Source organism: Temnothorax curvispinosus, unplaced genomic scaffold (assembly GCF_003070985.1).
Source record: "Temnothorax curvispinosus isolate PA1 unplaced genomic scaffold, ASM307098v1 QBEX01011856.1, whole genome shotgun sequence".
NCBI lineage: Eukaryota > Metazoa > Arthropoda > Insecta > Hymenoptera > Formicidae > Temnothorax > Temnothorax curvispinosus.
This window is the reverse complement of record NW_020221636.1, coordinates 454,608-476,085: the sequence shown is the minus strand read 5'-3', so window position 1 is coordinate 476,085 and position 21,478 is coordinate 454,608. Positions and strand designations below refer to the sequence as shown.

Genomic DNA, 21,478 nt, shown 5'->3' with positions numbered 1-21,478 from the left:
TGGCCTGGGCGTTGATGAGTCAGTCAGTCAGTCAGTCAGTCAGTCAGTCAGTCAGTCAGGACATCTTCCTTTATAGATATAGATAAAGTTAAAATCACTATATATATATATATATATATATATATATATATTAAATGTTAAACGTTTAATGAATAACATTATAGCATACGTAACGAGGTAAGCTTCAAACATAAAACCAAGTTAATCCGCGTGGCTTTGAGGATTGACATGTTTTTATAATCTACAATAATAAAGGCATACATATATGTATGTATGTATGTATACATGCCTTTATTATTACATATGTGTGTCGTATTAACTCTCAAAGTGACGCGGATTAACTCGGTTTTATGTTTGTAGCTCATCTCGTTGCATGCGCTATAATGTTATTCATTAAACGTAACAGCGTTTAACATTTTTAATGGCCGCAACCGGCGACCTATTACATGAATATGGAAACCAGAAGTGAGCCGGCTCGCTGATGAAAATTGGCTCCGGTTTATACCGGGCCGTAAATTAAATAAATATCGAGTAAATAAACATGAATTACATTATCGCTCTCGGTGAATAGGATGCCGTAACTGTGCCAGTCTCTCTCCCATCAAAATCGACCGAAATTACAGCTCGTGCATCATCAAGCACGAAATTACAATCCGCGAATTAAAAGGTATAAAGAATTTTTTATTCATTTATATATATATATATATATATATATATATATATATATATATATGTGTTGTAGGTCCGGAAGTATGTTCCGGGACTTTTATTTTTGATATCGGTATATTCCGGGACATTTGGCAGTTTCCAGGACTGTCCTGGAAAAAATTCATGTCCTACGGCAATTTTCGGGACAGTTTTTTGAATCTGATTACATATATATGCGTTATGTTCCAGGACTGTACATTTCAAAAAACGTAAACAGTCCCGGAACATACCTCTGGACCTACATATATATATATATATATATATATATATATATATATATATATATATATATCGGATAATATAAAAATTCATACGCGTGCGGTACGAGCGCGTGAACGCAATGCATTTAAACAATGCTTTTGCAATGCAAAAAAATATTTAATTAAACAGAAGTAGAGTAATAACGTTCATTCATCGCGCATTTCTTGAACGTAAAGCGAGAGGCGCTAACAAATAACAGTCGATTACATCTGCTAAAGGGTCAAATAACAAGCACAATAATAAATTGCGCGATCCGTATACGCAAACGTTATATTTCGATAATATAGAAATTAATACTAAATACGAGTCGCGCGCGCTGCGCTGCTGCGGCAATAGCGTTCTTGCTCGCGGTATATTTCGCGAAATTTATCGCTCACGGTGATTAATTAATTATTCGAAGAAGGTAATTACCGCGTGACCCGGGCACACACGCTTTTTCCACCGTGTCCACCAGGTACCATCAGTTACACACGTGAAACCAAAGTCAGCGCCTGTGTTTCCCAGTTTGCTCGGCTCTTCGGGAAAACAATGGTACGATTGACCGCGTTCGCGTAATTTAATTTTCTCCTTAAACCAGAATTCATCCTGCAAAACGATGACGTATCTTTGCCGGTGTAATTTGCGAATTGTTTTCTTGAACGAACAATTGTATTTAAAAAAAGAAGGAAATTTACAAATTTTTAATTTTTTTATTTTTATTTCCGGCCAATCGAGTAGATCACACATGTAAAAATCACTTAAAACCTACTATACGTTTTAGAATTTTGTCCCGAAAATATTTAGGAACGATCGCCATATGTAAGATAAATTTTGCTTTCGATTAAGAGCTTATTAATGAGCGGTTTAATCTGAAAACTTTATGCCGCGGCCGCCGCGTTTGTTTTCCGTATCTAACGTTTATCTTTCACGGTCTCCTGCACACCGCGACCGGTGATTCCGGTGTGATTAAAGCCCGGTAGTAATGACAGGACCCGCTTTCCCGGCCGGCATTTACCGGTTAAATTCCTCTTGTTTACCGAGCGACATGAATATGAAAGGGCTCTTCCGGGATAATTATACGTAATTTCCGCGCTGTTCTCATTAAAATCGCTGCGGTAGGTCTTACTCTCACTTTTTATATCGATCCACCGAAGATGGATAACGAGCGTATTCCCAAAAAAGAGCCGCATGACATTATCATATCGTTAGTTAATATCGTTGGATAGTAGCAAGACATTTAATGTTAAAAGTTAAGTCACAAATATGTAGATGTCCTAATAATACTATTGACGAAATTTTAAAGAAATTCATAGAAAATAGATAATAATTTTTTTAAAGAGATAGTAACTTTGTTTAATCAATGCATCGTAGCAGTTTCTATAATTGAATGAATAAAGATTGTTTCCTGAATTCTGCATGTTGCAGCATTTGGCATAATGATTCGGTTGACACAGACACCTAACCGTGAGACGTATATATTACAATAAATTGATATACATATTCGGCGCGGCGCGGCACGGGGGATTCAGAGCTGTTTTGATTAATTGCGCATTTCGCAATGAATTTAGACGCGCCGGAGACGAGATTAGTCGGCGTCCCAACTGGCCAGCTCGAGGAGGGCCGCGATCAGCTGGAAATCCGATGTCTCGCTGACGCTAATCCGCCAGCTTCGATCCTCTGGAGGAAAACCAAGAGTCCCGGGGTGACGGAAGTGGCTAGTATCGGAGAGACCCTCATGTTCTCTCCAATTTACAGAAATCATGCCGCCGTTTACCTCTGCGAGGCGTCAAACATCGAGGGCGAGAGCAGTCCGGTCTCGGTACAGGTGTCCGTAAATTGTACGTGTATCGCTGTCACTTTGCCACTCAAATCTGTCATTTTCATTCCCGATTTGCATTCGATCTGAGTCCAAAATTCTTGCGGCCTCTAGCCATAACTTCTACAACATGAAAACTTTTATTAAATGATCCGTAATATATTTATAACGATTTTTTGTAATATGTGTCAATATTATACACGTAATAATTTTTCAAAATATGTAGAGTGAAAATCAGTATAGAAACAACTTTTTACTCGTAGCTTAGTTTCAATCTCGAAGTAAGCTGATCTTTCGTAGATCCACCGACGATCAGCGCAGTCGGACCGGACCGACTAACAACTGCATTGTTGTATTCCGGTGCATCGTTCGAATGCCACGCTGATGCGATGCCGCCGGCCGAGTACAGGTGATCCACGTCACTCTTTACTTCTTCTAAGATTTCCTTATTAGGCATTTATACAATACGTCCAATATTAATAATTGATTTTTTCTAACTTTGTGATTTTCATAAAATTTTGTTCTTTATTTTCATTAATTTATATAATTAGTGTTACGAATTGGCACTATGTGTGTTCCCATTTATGTTATAGACTTCACTTGAAAAGAACTCAAACCAAGAGTCGTGATTATTATTTATATTGTTGCCAGTTATAAGTCGAGTTATAATAAAGGAATATTTTTTATTTTAATTAAATTTAACATTATAAATATATTAATTTAACTTATTTAACATAAAGTTTGCTTGTCCATGTAGCGTACAATTTTGAGTTAATTTTTCACACATAACTTGTGTTATTTATTTACATATTTGCCTTTTGTTAAATTAATATAAAAATTAGAGTAGATAAATTGGTTAAATTCAACACAAAATTGTTTACTGATTGCGATAAAGCAAAAACTCTCAATTTATTTCTTTTACTTTTATATCTTTTCATTAGCGTGTACTTCTGCCGTGGCGTTTGGAAGTGTCTTTAATTTGCAAATTTCCGATGTGCGATCACGCGTGTGCAGATGGGCACAGATATTCACGGACGGCCGCATGCCGATGGAATGCGGAACCGGGCAGCGATTGATCCTGACGAACGTGACGTACGAGCAACAGGGTCAATACATATGTCTCGCCTCCAACAAGATCAATGGCAACATCAGGGAAGTTAAAAGCGACCCTGTGTCCCTGCAAGTGGTCGGCGCTCCACGGGTAAGACGACGCATCGTCACGGCGCGGGCGCGGCCGCGCGGGTGCGACGGAACGTTGAAAAAGTTTCGCTGCAAATCAGAATTACCGACGAGGGGGTCTCGACATTGACGAATAGCGCTTCCGGCGGACCTGTCGCGAAAAAATATCGCTTCATTACTTTACCGGGATTCTGGGATCATTGAATATCTTTCGCGCGAGCGCGCGCGTGCGCGCGTTAACAGAATATCTCCGCGCGAATACTTCTCGTCTGAAGTCCGTCGTTCAGCTTCAACTGTCCGGATGTAATATCGGTGGAAAAAAAATGAGCAGAATGTAGCTTGTAACGAAGAAGAAACGTTGCTTCCGCGTACATCAATCTCGTTCTGCTTCATTATCTCGTAAAGAAACGCGATATACCGTGAATGGACTGAGATCGTGGGTAAATTTGCGCTAAAAAAAAGGAAGAGATTGTAGAATGATTTAATATTTAATAAAACGAACAACTTGACATGCAAATGAGAACTTATAATCTTCCGCGTTACTGCATGTAAATCATTTTCCATCATTAAAAGTTATCCCTTATGTGCAATGCAGATATATCTCACAACACGTATTATTTATTTGCCCCAAAGCGAACAATATATCAACCTCCAGTAATTACAATAACACAATATCTAGAGATTATTTTTATGATACGCGGAAATAATTTTTTTATATAGATATAATATTTTATATAAAATATGTCCATACTATTTGTATATAAAAAATAAATAAATAAAAGAATTAAACATAATAATTAAAAGGATAATTTTTGCATTGTAACATATTTTTTTATAAAAAATTATGTTTGAGGAAATGAGGAAAATTGTTTATATATAATCATATATAAATGTAATAATCGTATTAGAATATTGTATAATTTACTCGTAATTTTATTTTTTGTAAAAAACAATGCAAAAGTTATTTTTTAAATTATTTTTCTTATCTATACAAGCAGAGATTATACAAGAGAAAGAAATATGGGCATATTTTATGTATAATTATATATGAAAAAACTTTTTCCCAGGTATATGTATACAGCGATATGCTTTAGTATGTCCGTGCATTTGACTTCAAATGCATTTTTAAATGGCAATTGGCCAGTTTTTCAATCATCAACAATGCAGTGCGCATTGCGCCATCGAGTTTTATTGTGCAAACGGTATTAAAAATCGATACCTTCGTTATTTGTAACGAACCACGTTGTTTCCTTCAAAAGAGTGCCTCGATATCGCGTAGATGCAGGACATGTTTGTTTTGTTCGCGGATATGTAAAAATAATCGTAGCTGCAATTAATTGAAAAGGTCACTTCAATGCTTTTATATACATATATGTATATAACAATCTATCATAAATATGCGCATAATTGTGGTAGCGAATTTTCAAACAAATTACCACTGTATTTAATTTATTTATTTAAAACCTTCCGATGTTATTCAATACTTTACATGTTATGTATTTGGCATTTTTTTACGCTTGTTATATGCATTTTCAGCAATGCATATTGCAAGTAAACATAACTGCAACCGCGCATACAGATGAATTAGAAATTAAATCATATTCCAGTTACCGTGATATTACAATTTTTGGCGATTCGACTCTGACCGAATTCAATAGCTATATAATTATTCAATTGTTGACGAAAAAACTACCTGATTTTAATATACCGTGGTATTTTTTGTTGAATTTGCTTAGTGACAGAACGCACGCAACTTTTAATGCGGGTCACTGGTTGCACAAAGGTTTGATTTCCGTTTCATTTAATACGAAACCATTTCATCTGTTGAAATTCGACAGCGCTATTAATGTCGATATCTCGTCCAAATTGATTTCGGCGTTGCGCACACGTATAATGGTTATTTTATGTTACATATATACGTTCTCTCGTCTCGGGAATCGAATATCGCGCGAAAGGAGTAACCGGAAAAATTTTATTATGCGATTTATTTCGTAGGCGCGATGCCTGGAAATCAGTCAAAATGTCAATACGCCGCGTCGTAATCAAATCAGCGTTTTAATTATAATTGCGACATGTACGGAAATGTGACAAGCGCCGCTGTTACAAATATATCGCAAAAATGATGAATTACGTTTGCACGTACACACTTGAACGACATATGAGAAACATGGCTTTGAAACGCGATACTGACTGCACAGAAATGAGTACGATAATTATTTCAGCGTATTCATAATGTGAAAAATGTATCCGTATGGTAATGTTTTTATCTCGCGATACACACAGGATGGCATTACAATGAATTAAAATATAATGCTCGTCATAAATCATCGAGTTTCTTTCGCGAAAATGCTATTCACAGCGCGACAGTTTTTGTCCGTGAAATATGTATATGTGATTCGCTTTCAGATTTAGTGCTTAGTCACGTATCATTCGTGCCCAAATTGAATCAATTTTTTTTATTGAAAAATCATATCTATCATAATTCTTGATATTATCTCTTTCACAGATTTCGGTACGTTAACGAAACAGAAAGAATTGCGACAGTCCATCGGCAATGTTTCAATTTCCGCACCGTTGATGAATCGTCGCTTTCAATCGTTTATATTTTTACATATCTAATTGCACGATAATTCTTTTATTATCATATCATGTTCCATTACTTTTGTCACAAAGTTCCCATCAGACAGCACAGTGTCCAAAATCGGACATAAGACGTCTTAATGACGTCTTTAAGACGTCTCATGTCTCGATTTTGGTCATTGTGCTGTCTGGGCTGCTCTTCATATGAGATTTTGTTCGCAAAACGACATTGTGCACCAATTGGTGAAACGTTCCGAACAGAAAGCAGCTCGCGATGCTCACGTTCGCCGCCCGATGACCGCGAAAGGGGTGGAGGGGAAGGGGGTCGCAGGAGCGAACTTTCCATTCAAAGGACGTTAAACATGTGTCGCAGGTGGTGAAGCCGACCATCACGGAGAAGTTTGTCGTCGTGACGACGGAGGGTAGCCCGGCCAGATTAGAGATCAGACTGTGCTCCGACCCGAAGCCGCGGCTCGTGGCCTGGGAATGGGGCAGCACCAGACTGCACGCCGGTTAGAGACTGCTTGCCTCTCAAACACTATCGCAAGAAGTATTCGATTTCATCTTTGCTTTGGCCTTTTGCCTCCTGCGTGCACGTACATGTTCTCTGTTATAAGTTTCGCATCGAGGGCCAAATGACAGAGGTAACCGGATAAGAGCGGATAATAGAATCGAACCTCTTTTTCTCTATTACCTTAAGATATTTATCGTACGGAGAGAAGTGTGTATGTAATTTGGATAAGCGGATCGATTGACTTCCCTTTTATTTCGACATCGTCAGCGACGATTTTCGGTAATTTGAAATATTTTGTAGAAAATATGAAAGAATTTTAAAAGTATATAGTTTACAAGTTAAAATTATCGCTTCTTACAAGATTGTCACGAATCATTATATCGAGTTCACATTAAATAAGAACACAAAAAAAATTATTTAATTTTTATCGAGACATGAAATAAAGGCGTTTATTATTAAAGATTGTTATAAAACGATAGGCGCGTTTGTATCGTTAAAGTAAATGACAAAGAGCGTCATTTAGAAAGGAAAGCGCTAAGAGAATTAATGACTCGGCTCGCGGAAACTTTCTATTAGAGTCTAAGGGAACATTGATCTCTCGGCCGCTCGGTATTACTCTTTGCAATACAATGGCGTTCTAGATCGCTCACCGCCCGAGCTAGCCGCAAATGATAGCCGCATCCGTGCTCTTTATCTTTGTAAACGTGTCAGTAAACACGAGAGACGGGGCAACGTGTGCACGAAAGAGATACCACGTTTCGAGGCACGTTGTTCGCGTGCTAAAATTATTACGGCCACGACGAAGTCGGGCTGACTCGACTTTACTTTATTCCACTTTGACTTTCGCCCCGACTGCCAACTTTTTCCAGCCAAGTCCTCCTCCTCCTTCGTTACGCGTCTGCCTTTTTGTTATGCGTTCCCGTGAAACGAAACGTCCGCGTCCGTCACCTTGCCCAACGAACCATTAATGTACAAACTTTTTTTGGTTCTATTTTTGTTTCGAATATTACAAACGAACGTAACTACAAACGGCCGTAGTTATTAACGCTTTTTTCTCTTCCTTCTTCTTTTTCATTCGGTGAAACTGCAGCCCCGTTAAACTTTTCTTCACCTTCGTTGAATCAGCAGAGAGAGCGCTCGAGCTTTACCGCTCTCCGGGGTTGCTCTTTCGTACACATTTTTTCAATGCTTTCCGACATAATTGGCACTCCACCGACCGGCGTACCTCATCGACAATCCTCCCGCCATGCCACTCGTAATTACCCCCTCGGTTAATTGATTCGCCCGTAACCCGAGCCACGAGAGATCGCTTCGGTCTTGAGACATCCGTTCAATTTCCTGCGAGGCCCAAATCGGTGCGCTCTCTCTCACGCTGTGAATTTTTCGCACCCGTCATTTTCCGAGATGCCAGACGACTAATTAATCCCTTCACACTTACGTTATCTAGAGTTCTGTAAAGTATTTTGGAACTTTTATACGTCTTTTATGTTTATATAATAGGATTACTTTTATATTTATTAATATTCATTTATTGTTTCTTTTTGAAGTGAAACTTCTTTAGGCACGGTAGTGAGTTCAATTCGCGACACGAAAAAGTATAACGGAAGTGAAACTTCTTTGGTATGGTAGTAAGTTCGATTGTACGACACGAAAAGTGTAACGAAAATTTGACCAATAGGCGTACGGCGTTGACGAGACGGTTCTTCTTTTGGCACGGTAGTAAGTTCGATTATGCGACACGAAAAGTGTAACGAAAATTCGACCAATAGGCGTACGAAATTAAACTTCTTTGGTACGGTAGTAAGTTCAATTGTGCGACACGAAAAGTGTAACGAAAATTTGACTAATAGGCGTACGGCGTTGGCGAGACGGTTTTTCTTCTGGCACGGTAGTAAGTTCGATTATGCGACACGAAAAGTGTAACGAAAATTCGACCAATAGGCGTACGAAATTAAACTTCTTTGGTACGGTAGTAAGTTCGATTGTGCGACACGGAAAGTGTAACGAAAATTCGATCAATAGGCGTACGAAATTAAACTTCTTTGGTACGGTATAGTAAGTTCGATTGTGCGACACGGAAGGTGTAACGAAAATTCGACCAATAGGCGTACGAAATGAAACTTCTTTGGTACAGTAGTAAGTTCGATTGAGCGACACGAAAAGTGTAACGAAAATTTGACCAATAGGCGTACGGCGTTGGCGAGACGGTTCTTCTTCTGGCACGGTAGTAAGTTTGATTATGCGACACAAAAAGTGTAACGAAAATTCGACCAATAGGCGTACGAAATGAAACTTCTTTGGTACGGTAGTAAGTTCGATTGTGCGACACGAAAAAACGTCACGAAATAGTGTCACGAAAATTCGACCAACAGGCGTACAAAGTGAAACTTCTTTTGGATCGGTAAGTAAATTCGATTTTGCGACTCGAAAACGCGTCACGAAAATTCGATCAGGCGTACGGCACCGGCGAGACAGATATAGTGAGAACTGCGTGTAATACTATATTTTCGAGTTGCGGGCGGCTTGGAGTGACTAATTCCGTTGCATTGTTTTTGTATTAATTTCAGAAAAGTTATGGCAAAGCCTTGCCTTCAGAAGTTTCACTTCTATCGCGCGTGGCGACCACGCGTTCATTTTTTTTTTAGCTTTTTAATAGCTTCGTCAATTTGATCGTTATAGTTTATATTTATTTTCCATTACTTTCTCGTGGGATGCGCATTGAACGTTCATTATTTTGCGAAATTTTATTTCAGTTATTTCGTATAGAAATGGAAATAAAGACTAAATCCAAATTGCGGAGATATGCATGGAGCCGTTTCTATTATTGACAGGTGAAGTTCTGGAGCCGCGCTACCGCGCGCTCGATCTGGAACCGCTGGCTTCGGAGGATTGCTACACAGCGATCTTAGAGTTGACAAGCACAGTGAAAGAGGATCAAAGGCTGTATCATGTTATCGTGGAGAACGATCGTGGCAGTGACAGACGAGCGCTCATGCTGAAAGTCGATGAGCCCGGCCAGGTAAATATGTTGCGCCGCGCAGCAGCCGTATAATGCTTTACGAATGCGTATTCTTCCCGAGACTTCTAACGTTGTCTAAAACGTAAGCGCTCTTTTCACAGGCAAAACCAGAAAAGATATTCACACGTCAAGAAAATTCTTCGTCGATTTCACAAAGTGAAATGTACGGTCTGACAAAAGGAACTGCGAATTTTATATTTTTATACGTGATCGACGTATGTACACGGGAATAAGTGTTAAACGACTACCGAAATATTCGCGGGAGATGAATTTCGGCGCGCAATGCACACACACACAGAATATTTTTCTTTGTCCCCCAGATCCCGCTCGTTATCGGCGCGGTGGCCGGATTCACGGTGCTCTCGGTACTGATAATGGGATTCGTTTGTTTCCTACGTTCGGATAGATGCTGCGTAGCCAGAAACACGGTGCCGGCGCTGCAGCAAGTGCATTGGTAAGCACGCGATATTACGTTGCGCGCGGGTGATTTATAGGCGGGTAGACGGCGCCGCCGTGGATCACGTGCGATACTCCAATATTGTGTACATTTGACCAGAACCGCGCTGGAGAGAGTATCTGTGAATTTGCATACGCAGACATACGGGATTTTTGTCCCAAAAATAAACTTTTTTTTAAATCTTTTACGTCTCTTACTACATACCAAGTAAATAAATAATGTACGTTATAAGAAAATAAAGGAGCAAAAAAATAATTAATTAGATATTAATTATTTATAAAAAAAATGAATAATAAATAAATCTATTATATAACATTTAACTTAAGAAAAAGGAAGAATATTTATAAGATTGTCTTATTTTTGAAGCAGTTTTTCTTCAAAGGGATATTTTATGTTTGACAAAATTAAAATTTAAATTGTTTTTCTTCAATTTGAATGAGTTATAAGAGAATTCCTTTAATATTATCCCGAAAGACAATGCCTCGCGTATCGCGTAGGATGTATACACATATACACAAAGCATCTAATGAAACGAACCCCGGGATGATATCCCACCGTTTCCATACAGTACAAAGGCTTCCAACGCTATGATAGAGGATCCACGCTTGGCAGTGGATACGATGGATCGTACGAGTCAGCAGTTCGTCCCGGAGAAGCGAGCCAATCACGTTCTGAAGCCCGTCCCGTCGCAGCAATACCAGCAGGAGTGTTATCAGCACGACCCGCAACACCAGCAGCAACATTATCAGAGGCATCATCACCATGGGCAGCCTCACGGACAATATACATTGCAGGTCAGTCCAAATTGGAAATAGAATAGAAAAAAATATTAAAATTGTACTCTCGTACAGCGCGTAGCCGAAACCCGGCGTTATTTTTTCTTTTTTCCTCTTTCTTCCTCCCCTTCTCTCGCTTTTCATTTGATTATTTGTCGCATACCGTTGCTTCTGAATTGCAAAGTTTGCATCATTTTTCAACACGATCCCTTCGATCACGTTTGGAGTCGGTGATTAAGTGTTGGTCGTAGATCATTTTGCACAACAAGTTTCTCAATACTGTATTACTCTTTAATACAATAATATATAAATTATCGTAACATAGTGTTTTGTTTTTTATTGTATGATTACATTAAAAAGCACAGTCACAGTGGAAACAAGAATCTTATTGAATTTTGAACGTTGTGTGTTAAAACTTTTATTGAAAAATGAATTATCTTGTTATCAAAACGTGATTTTGTAGAGACATCGGGTAGCTTTGAGTAAAATAAAAAAATGCAGTTATTTTAAGTTTCTCTAACATTATGCAAAATTCACCGTTTTCATTAACGTAGAGCATATATCGACACTTATCACAGAGACTTCGTATTCTCCTTCGATTTTACTGCACCGTCGGCGTCGGTCAGCACATTATCAGAGCATTAGCCATTTTGCTTTAGACAAAGATTCTTTTTCAATCGCTTGCTTATTTTACTGCACTCGTCCGAAAGTAGCTACCTGACCGAAGCACGTGCGTTTAAATTTAATCGGTGCATTCGTGCAACGCAACACTGCAAGTGCATGCAGCTTGACCTGATTGCGAAACGAATCATCCGGATTAAGCGATTAAACTCGTTGCGTCAATGGTTCGATATTAATGCTTCTCTCTAATATATCGGGCTGTCTTTCCGTGATTATTACATTTATTTATTATTATTTTCTTTAACCGTTCGCTTTCGGGGGCTCGTCAAGTAAAAACGTACATAGAGAAGGAAGATATAAGGTTACGGCTTTTTTTTTAATGTTGACGCGCCCCGCACGTCCGTATGTACTCATTAATTGAATCAATTGAGCGAACAATCTTGGCGCAGGAAAAATTCCTTCTACAGGACGAGGAACGGGACACGCTAAATCGGATTAAAAAAGGCAAGGAACGAGGAGCGCAAACTTTCCACCTTTTCTCCCGGAAAGATCTCGAGGGTTTTATATATAAATAAAATATTGTATTTGTTCCCGACACACACACACATACGACCAACGTGGAAAATGTATAAATATAGACACACGTTACGTTTTAATGTACCCGACACAATCTACTGGGTCGTCCAAAAATTTGTTGATATCTCACACACCAAGACGGTCCCCAACCTTTTTCCTCAAGAGAGCCACATTCAAATCTTCGTAATGACCGGCGAGCCGGATAAGCTTTATTTTTGCAAATCATATAAAAACAAAGTATCTGTATTTTAAAATTTTATATTACAAAAGTCCGACGCAGCGACGACTGAGCCGCATAATATATTGTTATATATATAATAGATATTATTATTATTATTATATATATATAAAACGTCAATTTCTTAGCGGACCGGGGTCGCAGGTTAGGTTGGGGACCCCTTACACCGATGAAAGTAATTAACGCGTACGCCATCCTCGCTCACGTCTTTTTTCGCGTGCTAAAGTTTATTATGATGTTACGATCGTTGTATAGTATAACTATGCGATTATACAGGAGACGACACACTATCCATTAGCGACTACTCGCGCAAGAAGTTTTTAGACGATCCAACGTTAAATTACAATACTTATGCGGTGACACGGCGTGCGGCGCGGCGCGCGCAAGCATCGAACGTATCACGTTCTCCGATCGCGATAGTCGCTTGAGTGATTTATGCGCTCGGTAGGGTGCATTACGCATGCATTTGGTTGCATCTAGTGTCTCGGGTGTCCCTCCACCAATTACCGCTGTGTCCTTGTTTGTAATTTAATTTAGATAGATGTGTACATAAGTAGAACGTGTCGACGATAATGCCAACCCCCCCCCCCCCGGCCTTCTTTCTTGCCGGTCGATTGAACGCGCGCGAGATTCTCAGTCTGTGAGTCGCATCTCATCCTTGTAAAAAGTAACCGGATTAAGCTTGAATTGAGTGGAATTCATTACGGCTGAAATTGAAACGCTTAATCGTAAACTGAATTCCTATCAATTCTCTCTCCCCGCCGAGAGAGTCTCACTCAGCTCTTTCGCTTCTCGCCGGGATAGCTCATCTCGATCGTTTCTGTTCTGATTTCGCTTGCATCCAGAAAGGAGTGTATTCCCTGCAGCCGCGCGTCCTGCGGGATTCAAGAACGTAAGACTGAAATCGACCGAGATCGCCGAATTTTACGCTCGCACAAGTAGCAGCTCTCTTAATGACAGACGGCCGATCGCGCACATCGAGATCATCCAATCGTTTTTCGAAAACTTACACGGATTATAAGAGGAGAATAGCTGTAATTAATTGTTACGCGAAAAACTCGTTACTGCCATACATTACCCCATACTGCCACGTTTAAAAATTGTAGGCGCGATTAGCAGATATCGATATTGCAGACGTAATTCTTTTTTTTTCTTCTTCTTTCGTTCGACCGTTGATGTATACTCTGATAATTGCGAATAGAGATGTGCGAACTATTCGAAAATTTCGAATCTAGATGGATCGAATACTAATAATATACATTGTCAATTTTATAAAATCATATTTCCCGTTAATAAGCAAAAGTACGATCATGTTAATAGGTGCATTCAGTATTATAACCGCTTACTGAACAGCTGTAGCGTTCAAAAAAGTTTATTTCTAATTTTTGACGTGCCCTGTGACCTTATTATAAATTGTAAATAAAAGTTTAAATATGCGTAAAAAAATAGTAAGCTGAGTATAGATAATAAAATAATTAACTATATTATTTTATTTTAATTTCTACATTAAGAAAAAATGTTCTGCATTTTAGTAAATATTAACTTGCATACAACTGTGACTCCATTTACTAAAATGAAGAAAATTTTCCTTTTTATCGGTATATGTGTATTCACTGAAAAAAAATATATATACCAATAAAAAGGAAAATTTTCTTCATTCTAGTAAATGGAGTCACAGTATGCAAACTAATATTTACTAAAATGCAGAATTTTTTTTTCAGTATGTATATAATTAGATAATGTTATTGGATTTTACATAAGAGTATTATAATAATTTATCTTTGATTTGTCACCGATTTGTTTCAGTTACTGCGATTAAATAAAATACATTTCATTAGTTTTGTATTAAATATTTAAATATGTTTTTTGCTTTCAAAAGAATTTATATTATATAATTAATATTATTTTTCCACATTAAAATATTCTCTTATTTCCTACATGTTAAAATTCAATCTAATAATAATTATATTGTTAATTGAAAATTACATTTCAACGATTCAATTCAAAAGTACTCGATTCGCTTCGATTTAAATAAAATTTTGTCGATTTAATTCGATTCGATTCGATTCAACATAAAAAATCCTCGATTTGCACATCTCTAATTGCGAACGAACCGTCGAAGACCACCGTTTGAAGAGTGTTTGTATCATAGGTACTAATTAGTAATCGAAACTATGCTCATTACGATTTAACGACGATATGTTGCTATCTATCGAACACATTAAGTGCATATGTACATACGCATATACATACGTATACCTGTTTAGATTACGATCTAACGTACGAATCGTCGTCCAATTAATGAAAGTTTGACGTTAACAGCGATATGTAATCGTCCACGTACCCAGAAAAAAAAATTAGTTTTTAATCAAGACAAATATATTCAAACAACACAATCATTGTTTCATATATAAGCAAGAATATATAATTTTCTTAAAGAATTTTATATTCTTGTACTTCAAGAATATTATAATTTAATTTGAATATTAATTGTCACGTAAAAAGTACAATTATTATTTTGATGACAATAATGTCCTCTTCTTCCGATTTCTTCTTCTTCATTGTAACATAATAAAATTGAATCAACATTGCTAAGGAAGGTTAAACGGCCAAAATTCGAGCAAAGAAATTTGAGATGTTAGTTTAAAATTAAAATTTAATAAACATATGTATACATATATGACATTTACGTTTCGACCTACGTGATCTTCTTCAAAACGTTCTAATTGATAAAATTACATTAATAAATTACGCAAAATAGATATAAAAGATTGAGAGAAACAATGGCTGATGGTCAAATTAAAAAAAATCGCATTACAATAAAATAGTTATAACAATTTTCGAAATTTTAAACTAACTTAAGGGGATCCTAAAGCCGTCTGTAATACCGGCTTTTTTTCTTAGCACTAATCTTTTAATTGACTTTATAGAAATGCAAAATTCTTGTCTAGAATTAAAGTACGCATCAAAATCTAGGGCATGGTGGTCAAATTTATATCGAAAACGAAAAAAAATTAATATTTTTGTTAATTTTTGGTATACGTGACGACAATATTTGCTTTGTACAAAAATTCCACGATAAATATCCACAAAATTAGACCGGCATGACCTAGGGACAACATTTAAGAACAATATCGTGCAATTAGATCTAAGATTGAAAACCTAGAAAAAAAGATTACTTTATATAACTTTTATATGTGCAAAAGCACATTCAGGTTGATAGGATAAGCAATATTGCGTGTGGCAAGAGATGGCGCAGTAATCAAACAAAGACAGATGCCTCTCGTTAGACAAGGACAGATATAGATATATGACAAGAAAACAGAATTAGAAATGTTGACATTACCGACGTCGAGGAAGTTCAGCCTTCACTTTAGGATCCCCTTAACCTTCCTTAGCTTTGCTATTATCGAGCGTATGTATCTTGTTTTTATTGAATCAACATTATTTGTTGATGTCACATAGAGAATATTGAATTTTAAAATAAGATTAAACTGTTTTTATTGTTATAATATAAATATCCTTTATTTGAAAGTTATTCTCTATCTAATATTTTTTGCTTTTCATTAATAAAAATTATATCTAAATAATAATAAGAATATATTTTTCTTTATTAAATTATATATGTATAATATTTTGATACAAGTAATTTATCTTTGTTTAACACTGTACAATCTCATTTTAAGATTTACATGTTAAAAATAAAGATATTCTCTAATTAAGAATGTTATTTTTTCTGTGTACGTTTGCGACGCTACGACAATGCGTTTCTATACGTCGCTGTTGCAAAAGGGTAGTTCAAACAACTGGGCAGCCGACAGTGATTCGATTCACACAGTTGTATAGTAGCCGTATACGAATAGTTTATCGGTTCAACGGAGACTCTCAGAAAGAAAAAAAAATAGGAGAGCCAAAAGCTGTACAGATCGTTTCAGGACGTGTCGACCAATGAGCGAGCATGTCGGAATTGCATTTGTATGTATACCCTGCACTTCACGAGATTATGTACAGAGAAACTTCCCCCACCGATTATATTTTTATCCAAACTCAAATATGACGCACCATTATATATTGTTTGCCGTTACCTCGATCGTCCTACTAAGATTAAATATATATTATACCTCTCGTTATCATCGTCATTAATTAAGTCTGAGGCGAACATCATTGACTTTGTAATCGGATTAACGATGTGGGACTTCATTGTATGGCATACGAGAATAGTTTCGAGAAGTTGTGCCGAGTTCCCTTTCGTGTATAAAGTTGTCATCATTAAAAAGTGATCATACATATGGGTACCATTTGTCATCACACCCATACATATCCCGATCCTATAATAACTGCGAGATACGACCGAAATTCTTTTCAATATTCTGATCTTATTTTTGTAATGGAAAAAAAAGTTATTATGCGATAAGCATTGTCGCGTTTGAAATTATTCGTTCATTTATTATCTCATCATCGTAAGAATTATTTGTCTCCCAGACAACACGCGTGACGCGTGCTAAGATGTCTTAAAGATGTCTTTTAGACATGCGTGCTGTCTGGACTCGTCGCATATCTCTTACAACATTAATAAGATAATTAAATTATCAATATTTGTACTTAAATTTATGTACAGTGTAACATGTATGTACGTTTCTTGTTACATTATTACATGTACGCATATACGTACACACGTATTTTATTTAATTCCTTAGTCTCGGTCTTGCCTGCCATCCTGGATTTGCTACCTAACTGTAGCCTGGATTATTTGACACCTGTGTTGTCAAGGGTGTAGAACAACCCCGCAACTTTACGTCCTCGCGTGCCACGTTTCGGACGCGCCTAGAATTGCACAGATTGCACCCACGCTAGTTTCTATCCCTGACTGCCAAGTAATAACCCGTAGAACATTATGGTAGCAATTCGTGCCTCCCCGTCCGTCCGTGCACTATACGCGTATATGCATTCGTATATATTAAGTCCGCATTAGCCCTCTGCAGCTCCATACGTCGAACCATATATTCGAAATAATACATTTGTACACGAATATTTCGTTATTTTTAAAGAAGATTTATGTAAAATTAATCTGAATTAATCTACATTAACGTACTGGCTCTGAACGCCATGCGTTTCTGTGATATTTTATTAAACGAAGAGAACTCATTTTCATGCTAACATCATATTTCTAAGAAATGGAGATTATATTATACATATATGCTCATAATTTATTAAACATTAAGCCCTGCGCACAATAAAGCACATTTTAAGAATAAAAATAAATATTAAATATTAGGATATATAAATACAGAAATATTCCTGTAATAAATATTATATGTAAATGTAAAGAATATTCTCCTATATTTATATCTTATATTTTATTCTTTTTTATTATCCGTTACGTTTAATTATTATTTCTAATTCCGATTCCTATAAATATTTAATATTTATTCTTGTTTCTAATATGTGTTTTATTGTGCGCAGGGCATTATCACACACAAAACTTTCTTTAGACATAATCTTCACTTTTTAAAGAGAAACATGAATTTGGAACGATTCGAGAACAAGTTGTTCAAGCGTAGTAGTTCCTCCATGAAAGAGACAAATACCCGAAATCAGTAATAAATATTCAAGATTCGAGCTATTTCGATTAGCAGCAGCGGGCTAATTCGGATGGAAATTTGCGAGCTACCAAGGGTTAAGATCCTAAGATGGAAATTGTGCAGGGGGAGCAGCTGTTTCTCAAACCCGATCGCTTAGCGACATTGAAGCCTCATTACAAGAGCGAGAAGCTGCCGCAATACACGACGTTCAAGCCGAGCAACTGAAGATTTTACTGACGTTTATTTTGTATCGATATACATAGAAAACGAGGAAAAAACGAGGCGGAGAGTAAAAAAAGCGAACGGGGGAACGACGCAGAGTGTGGCACGAAATCAAACGCAAAACTGCAGCTCTATATAGTTTTATCAGCCTCTCTTATCACGAGCATGGAATATATTTAGGAGAACCGCGTATACATATGTGCATGTAACAATTGCGAACTATTCTATGCGAATCCGTCGTGGCGTTCGATCGAAAAGACGCAACAGCGACACGAGTCTCTCGCTAAAATATACTGCCATATTCGATGACAATTTTCTCGGAAGTATAAAGACGATCGATACGATCCCCAAAACCAATCAAAACGAGAACTATGCATATTTATAACGTTTACGATGATATTGTTAATAAAACAATGATTTTCATCAGCCGCTATTTTTATTGACACCTTTAGAGTAAGCAAAGTGTGAGTGGTGAGCTGCGAAATATTCGATACTCTTACGATGCGGCAAAATTCGATTGTCTGTCAGTAATACATATATTCAACATTATTGACGTGAATAAATTTATAATACCACCTAGATCCTAAATCCATTCCGAGGAAATTAAGAATTCCTTTACGCGATTATAAATATAGATTTATAATTATTATATTAGTAGCTTATCAATTCCTTGTACTGTAAGTATATTCCACAATCCTGCGTCTTACTATCCAATTTCTATATTTTACTATCGTTTTTCTCACTTGGTTATTTATGTTATTTCAGAATTTGCACACGAAATATTACACTCTAAAGAGTCTAAAGATTCGAAATTTATGCCATATTATAAAGTAATACGATTCTTTTATAAAATTACGCTTTAGTTCCTGCGAAACGTTAACACCTTTTCATTTCATAAGGGGATGCTGGAGCCGTAGCCGAACTCGATCAGCGTCGATAAAGAAGTGCTCACCGACTATATCTGTCCTTGTATAGACAAAGATATAGACAAGGATAGCACGCTACATTGCACGCACACATACGAACGATGCACGTCGACATTATACTTTTATATTACGCTTCCAAATCTTGATTTGGAGGGTTTATCGATGTTTTTCTTGTTGTGCAATTCGGGGGAACTTGTTTTCGCGTTCGTACCAATGGTATATCTCTTATATGAAATACATCTTGTGACGAGCTGACAGCTCGCCGCAACTCGAGACGCCATATTGGGATAAAAGTAGGATAAGGAAATCTGTACTTCGTAATTTTTTCTCGTTTTCTATATAAAATCGGAGTTTCCCCGAATCATTAATGTATGTACTGCAATTCTGGAGAAGGATTTTTAATTCTGTCAAATTAATACGACGCTACGTGCCGACAAAAAATGCCGGTAAAACAGACGGCTCCAGCATCCCCTTAAGGTTGTTTATTAACACGATGTTATGGAACCTATAGTCATCGTTGTATTAAGTTAATATATGAAATATGTCGGATATTTTAATGTGAATAATTAAAACATATTTTTTTAAAGAAGATAGTTTATTTAATCAAAAGAAGCTCTATTGGCATCAATATATTTCTTTCGACGATTTTGCAATGAATAAATGCCATTTTTAAAAAAATCTATATTTTTAAAATTTATTTTTTTTTTAATCCGTAGATTGTTTTACAGCTCTCTCTCTCTCTCTCTCTCTCTCTCTCTATCTCTCTTTCTCTCTCTCGACATTATTTTAATTTTTTAAACTTTGTTTTTCGGAAAATGCTGCAAATGTGAAAATATGGCCTGTAGGCAACAAATCCAGTAAATAAGAAGGATGTGGTAGGATTTCATAATTCAATTCAGCTTTGTTATTGTTGTTCAAAATGTACAATATTGTTGTTATTTTACGCTATTAATCCCTAACGGTTAATGCGCAATGCTGGACGCTGCATTTTCATTTATACATATATATATATATATATTCTTCTAACGAGTTCTCTTGTCATTAATTGGCTAGAATGTTGTTTTGTTAAAGCTTTTATAGATATTGAATACCATTTCGCAAAGAAAAAATTTTCAGAATAGAATTTTTAAACCACGCAACGTTTTACTGTTCTTTTATTAATAATGTTTTCTCTAAAAGCTCTGTTTTTTGCGAGTAGCATTATTTTCTAATTTGAATTTACATAAGAAAATTATACGAATTTCATTAAAATTCATGCTTATTTTGAACTTTAAACAAAACAATAAAAACTCGTTTTTTAAAAAAGCTTAATGAGCACAATAATTACAATAATAAGCGTAAACGATATAATGATAAGCGATTAAATTGTATTATAAACCTACTAATATGACTAAAATACTGATATCAATTAATATTTTCAAATTAGCGAAAATCCGACGTTTCATATGCATCAATAACCTAACAGAAAGGTAGTAGTAAAAATTCCATCATTTTATATCTTTATTTTAAACCTCATTGCCTTTATATATGAAATGAAAGGATGAAATATATATATTTGCAATTCATTCCCACTTACTTTGTCTACCATCCCGTCGTTGAATCACGTCCAGTTACACGTCGCAGAGTTTATTAATCGATTAATAGAAGAGAAGATCGAGATCCGAGTACAAGATCTAGGTTTCTACCACGAGATTGCAGCTAGATTTCGCGGAACGATGAGAAAGATGCGGGACGAAACTTCGCGATTACCCGATGTTAATCCTGAACAAAAGATAAGCCGCGTTAAAAAATTATAATAAATAGATAAAAATAAATATCAAAAGAAAATACCGAGGAATTATAAGAAGAGCTCGTTAATCTGTTTTCTGTTCAAAAAATTTATTTATTTCCATAGTCCGAGACTCACGAACGAACGAGGGATACGGTCGATATGACAATAGATTTGTTCTTTGTAGCTGAACCTGCTGAACTGGCGACACTAGCTAAGAGTTATCTTTTTCCTTCCAATGTAGAGTAAAAAAGAT

General features: G+C 36.6%; 1 protein-coding gene across 5 annotated transcripts in view; it reads left to right on the top strand.

Moving 5' to 3' along the window:
• The window catches only part of LOC112461835 (hemicentin-1-like), a 205,526-nt gene extending 186,349 nt beyond the window's left edge, over nucleotides 1-19,177 (top strand). For 2 of the 5 annotated variants that reach the window (XM_025027234.1, XM_025027238.1), the window contains exons 6-13: nucleotides 2,517-2,786; nucleotides 3,065-3,173; nucleotides 3,779-3,965; nucleotides 6,897-7,035; nucleotides 9,869-10,056; nucleotides 10,377-10,510; nucleotides 11,082-11,307; nucleotides 12,360-14,156. In XM_025027234.1, the coding sequence (XP_024883002.1) occupies nucleotides 2,517-2,786; nucleotides 3,065-3,173; nucleotides 3,779-3,965; nucleotides 6,897-7,035; nucleotides 9,869-10,056; nucleotides 10,377-10,510; nucleotides 11,082-11,307; nucleotides 12,360-12,485 (1,379 nt within the window). In that variant the 3' untranslated portion in view covers nucleotides 12,486-14,156. Of the gene's footprint in view, nucleotides 1-2,516; nucleotides 2,787-3,064; nucleotides 3,174-3,778; nucleotides 3,966-6,896; nucleotides 7,036-9,868; nucleotides 10,057-10,376; nucleotides 10,511-11,081; nucleotides 11,308-12,359; nucleotides 14,157-18,429 lie in introns of those variants that run through there. The other 3 variants (XM_025027236.1, XM_025027237.1, XM_025027235.1) reach the window with 3 other exon arrangements.
• The last annotated feature ends 2,301 nt before the right edge of the window (nucleotides 19,178-21,478 follow it).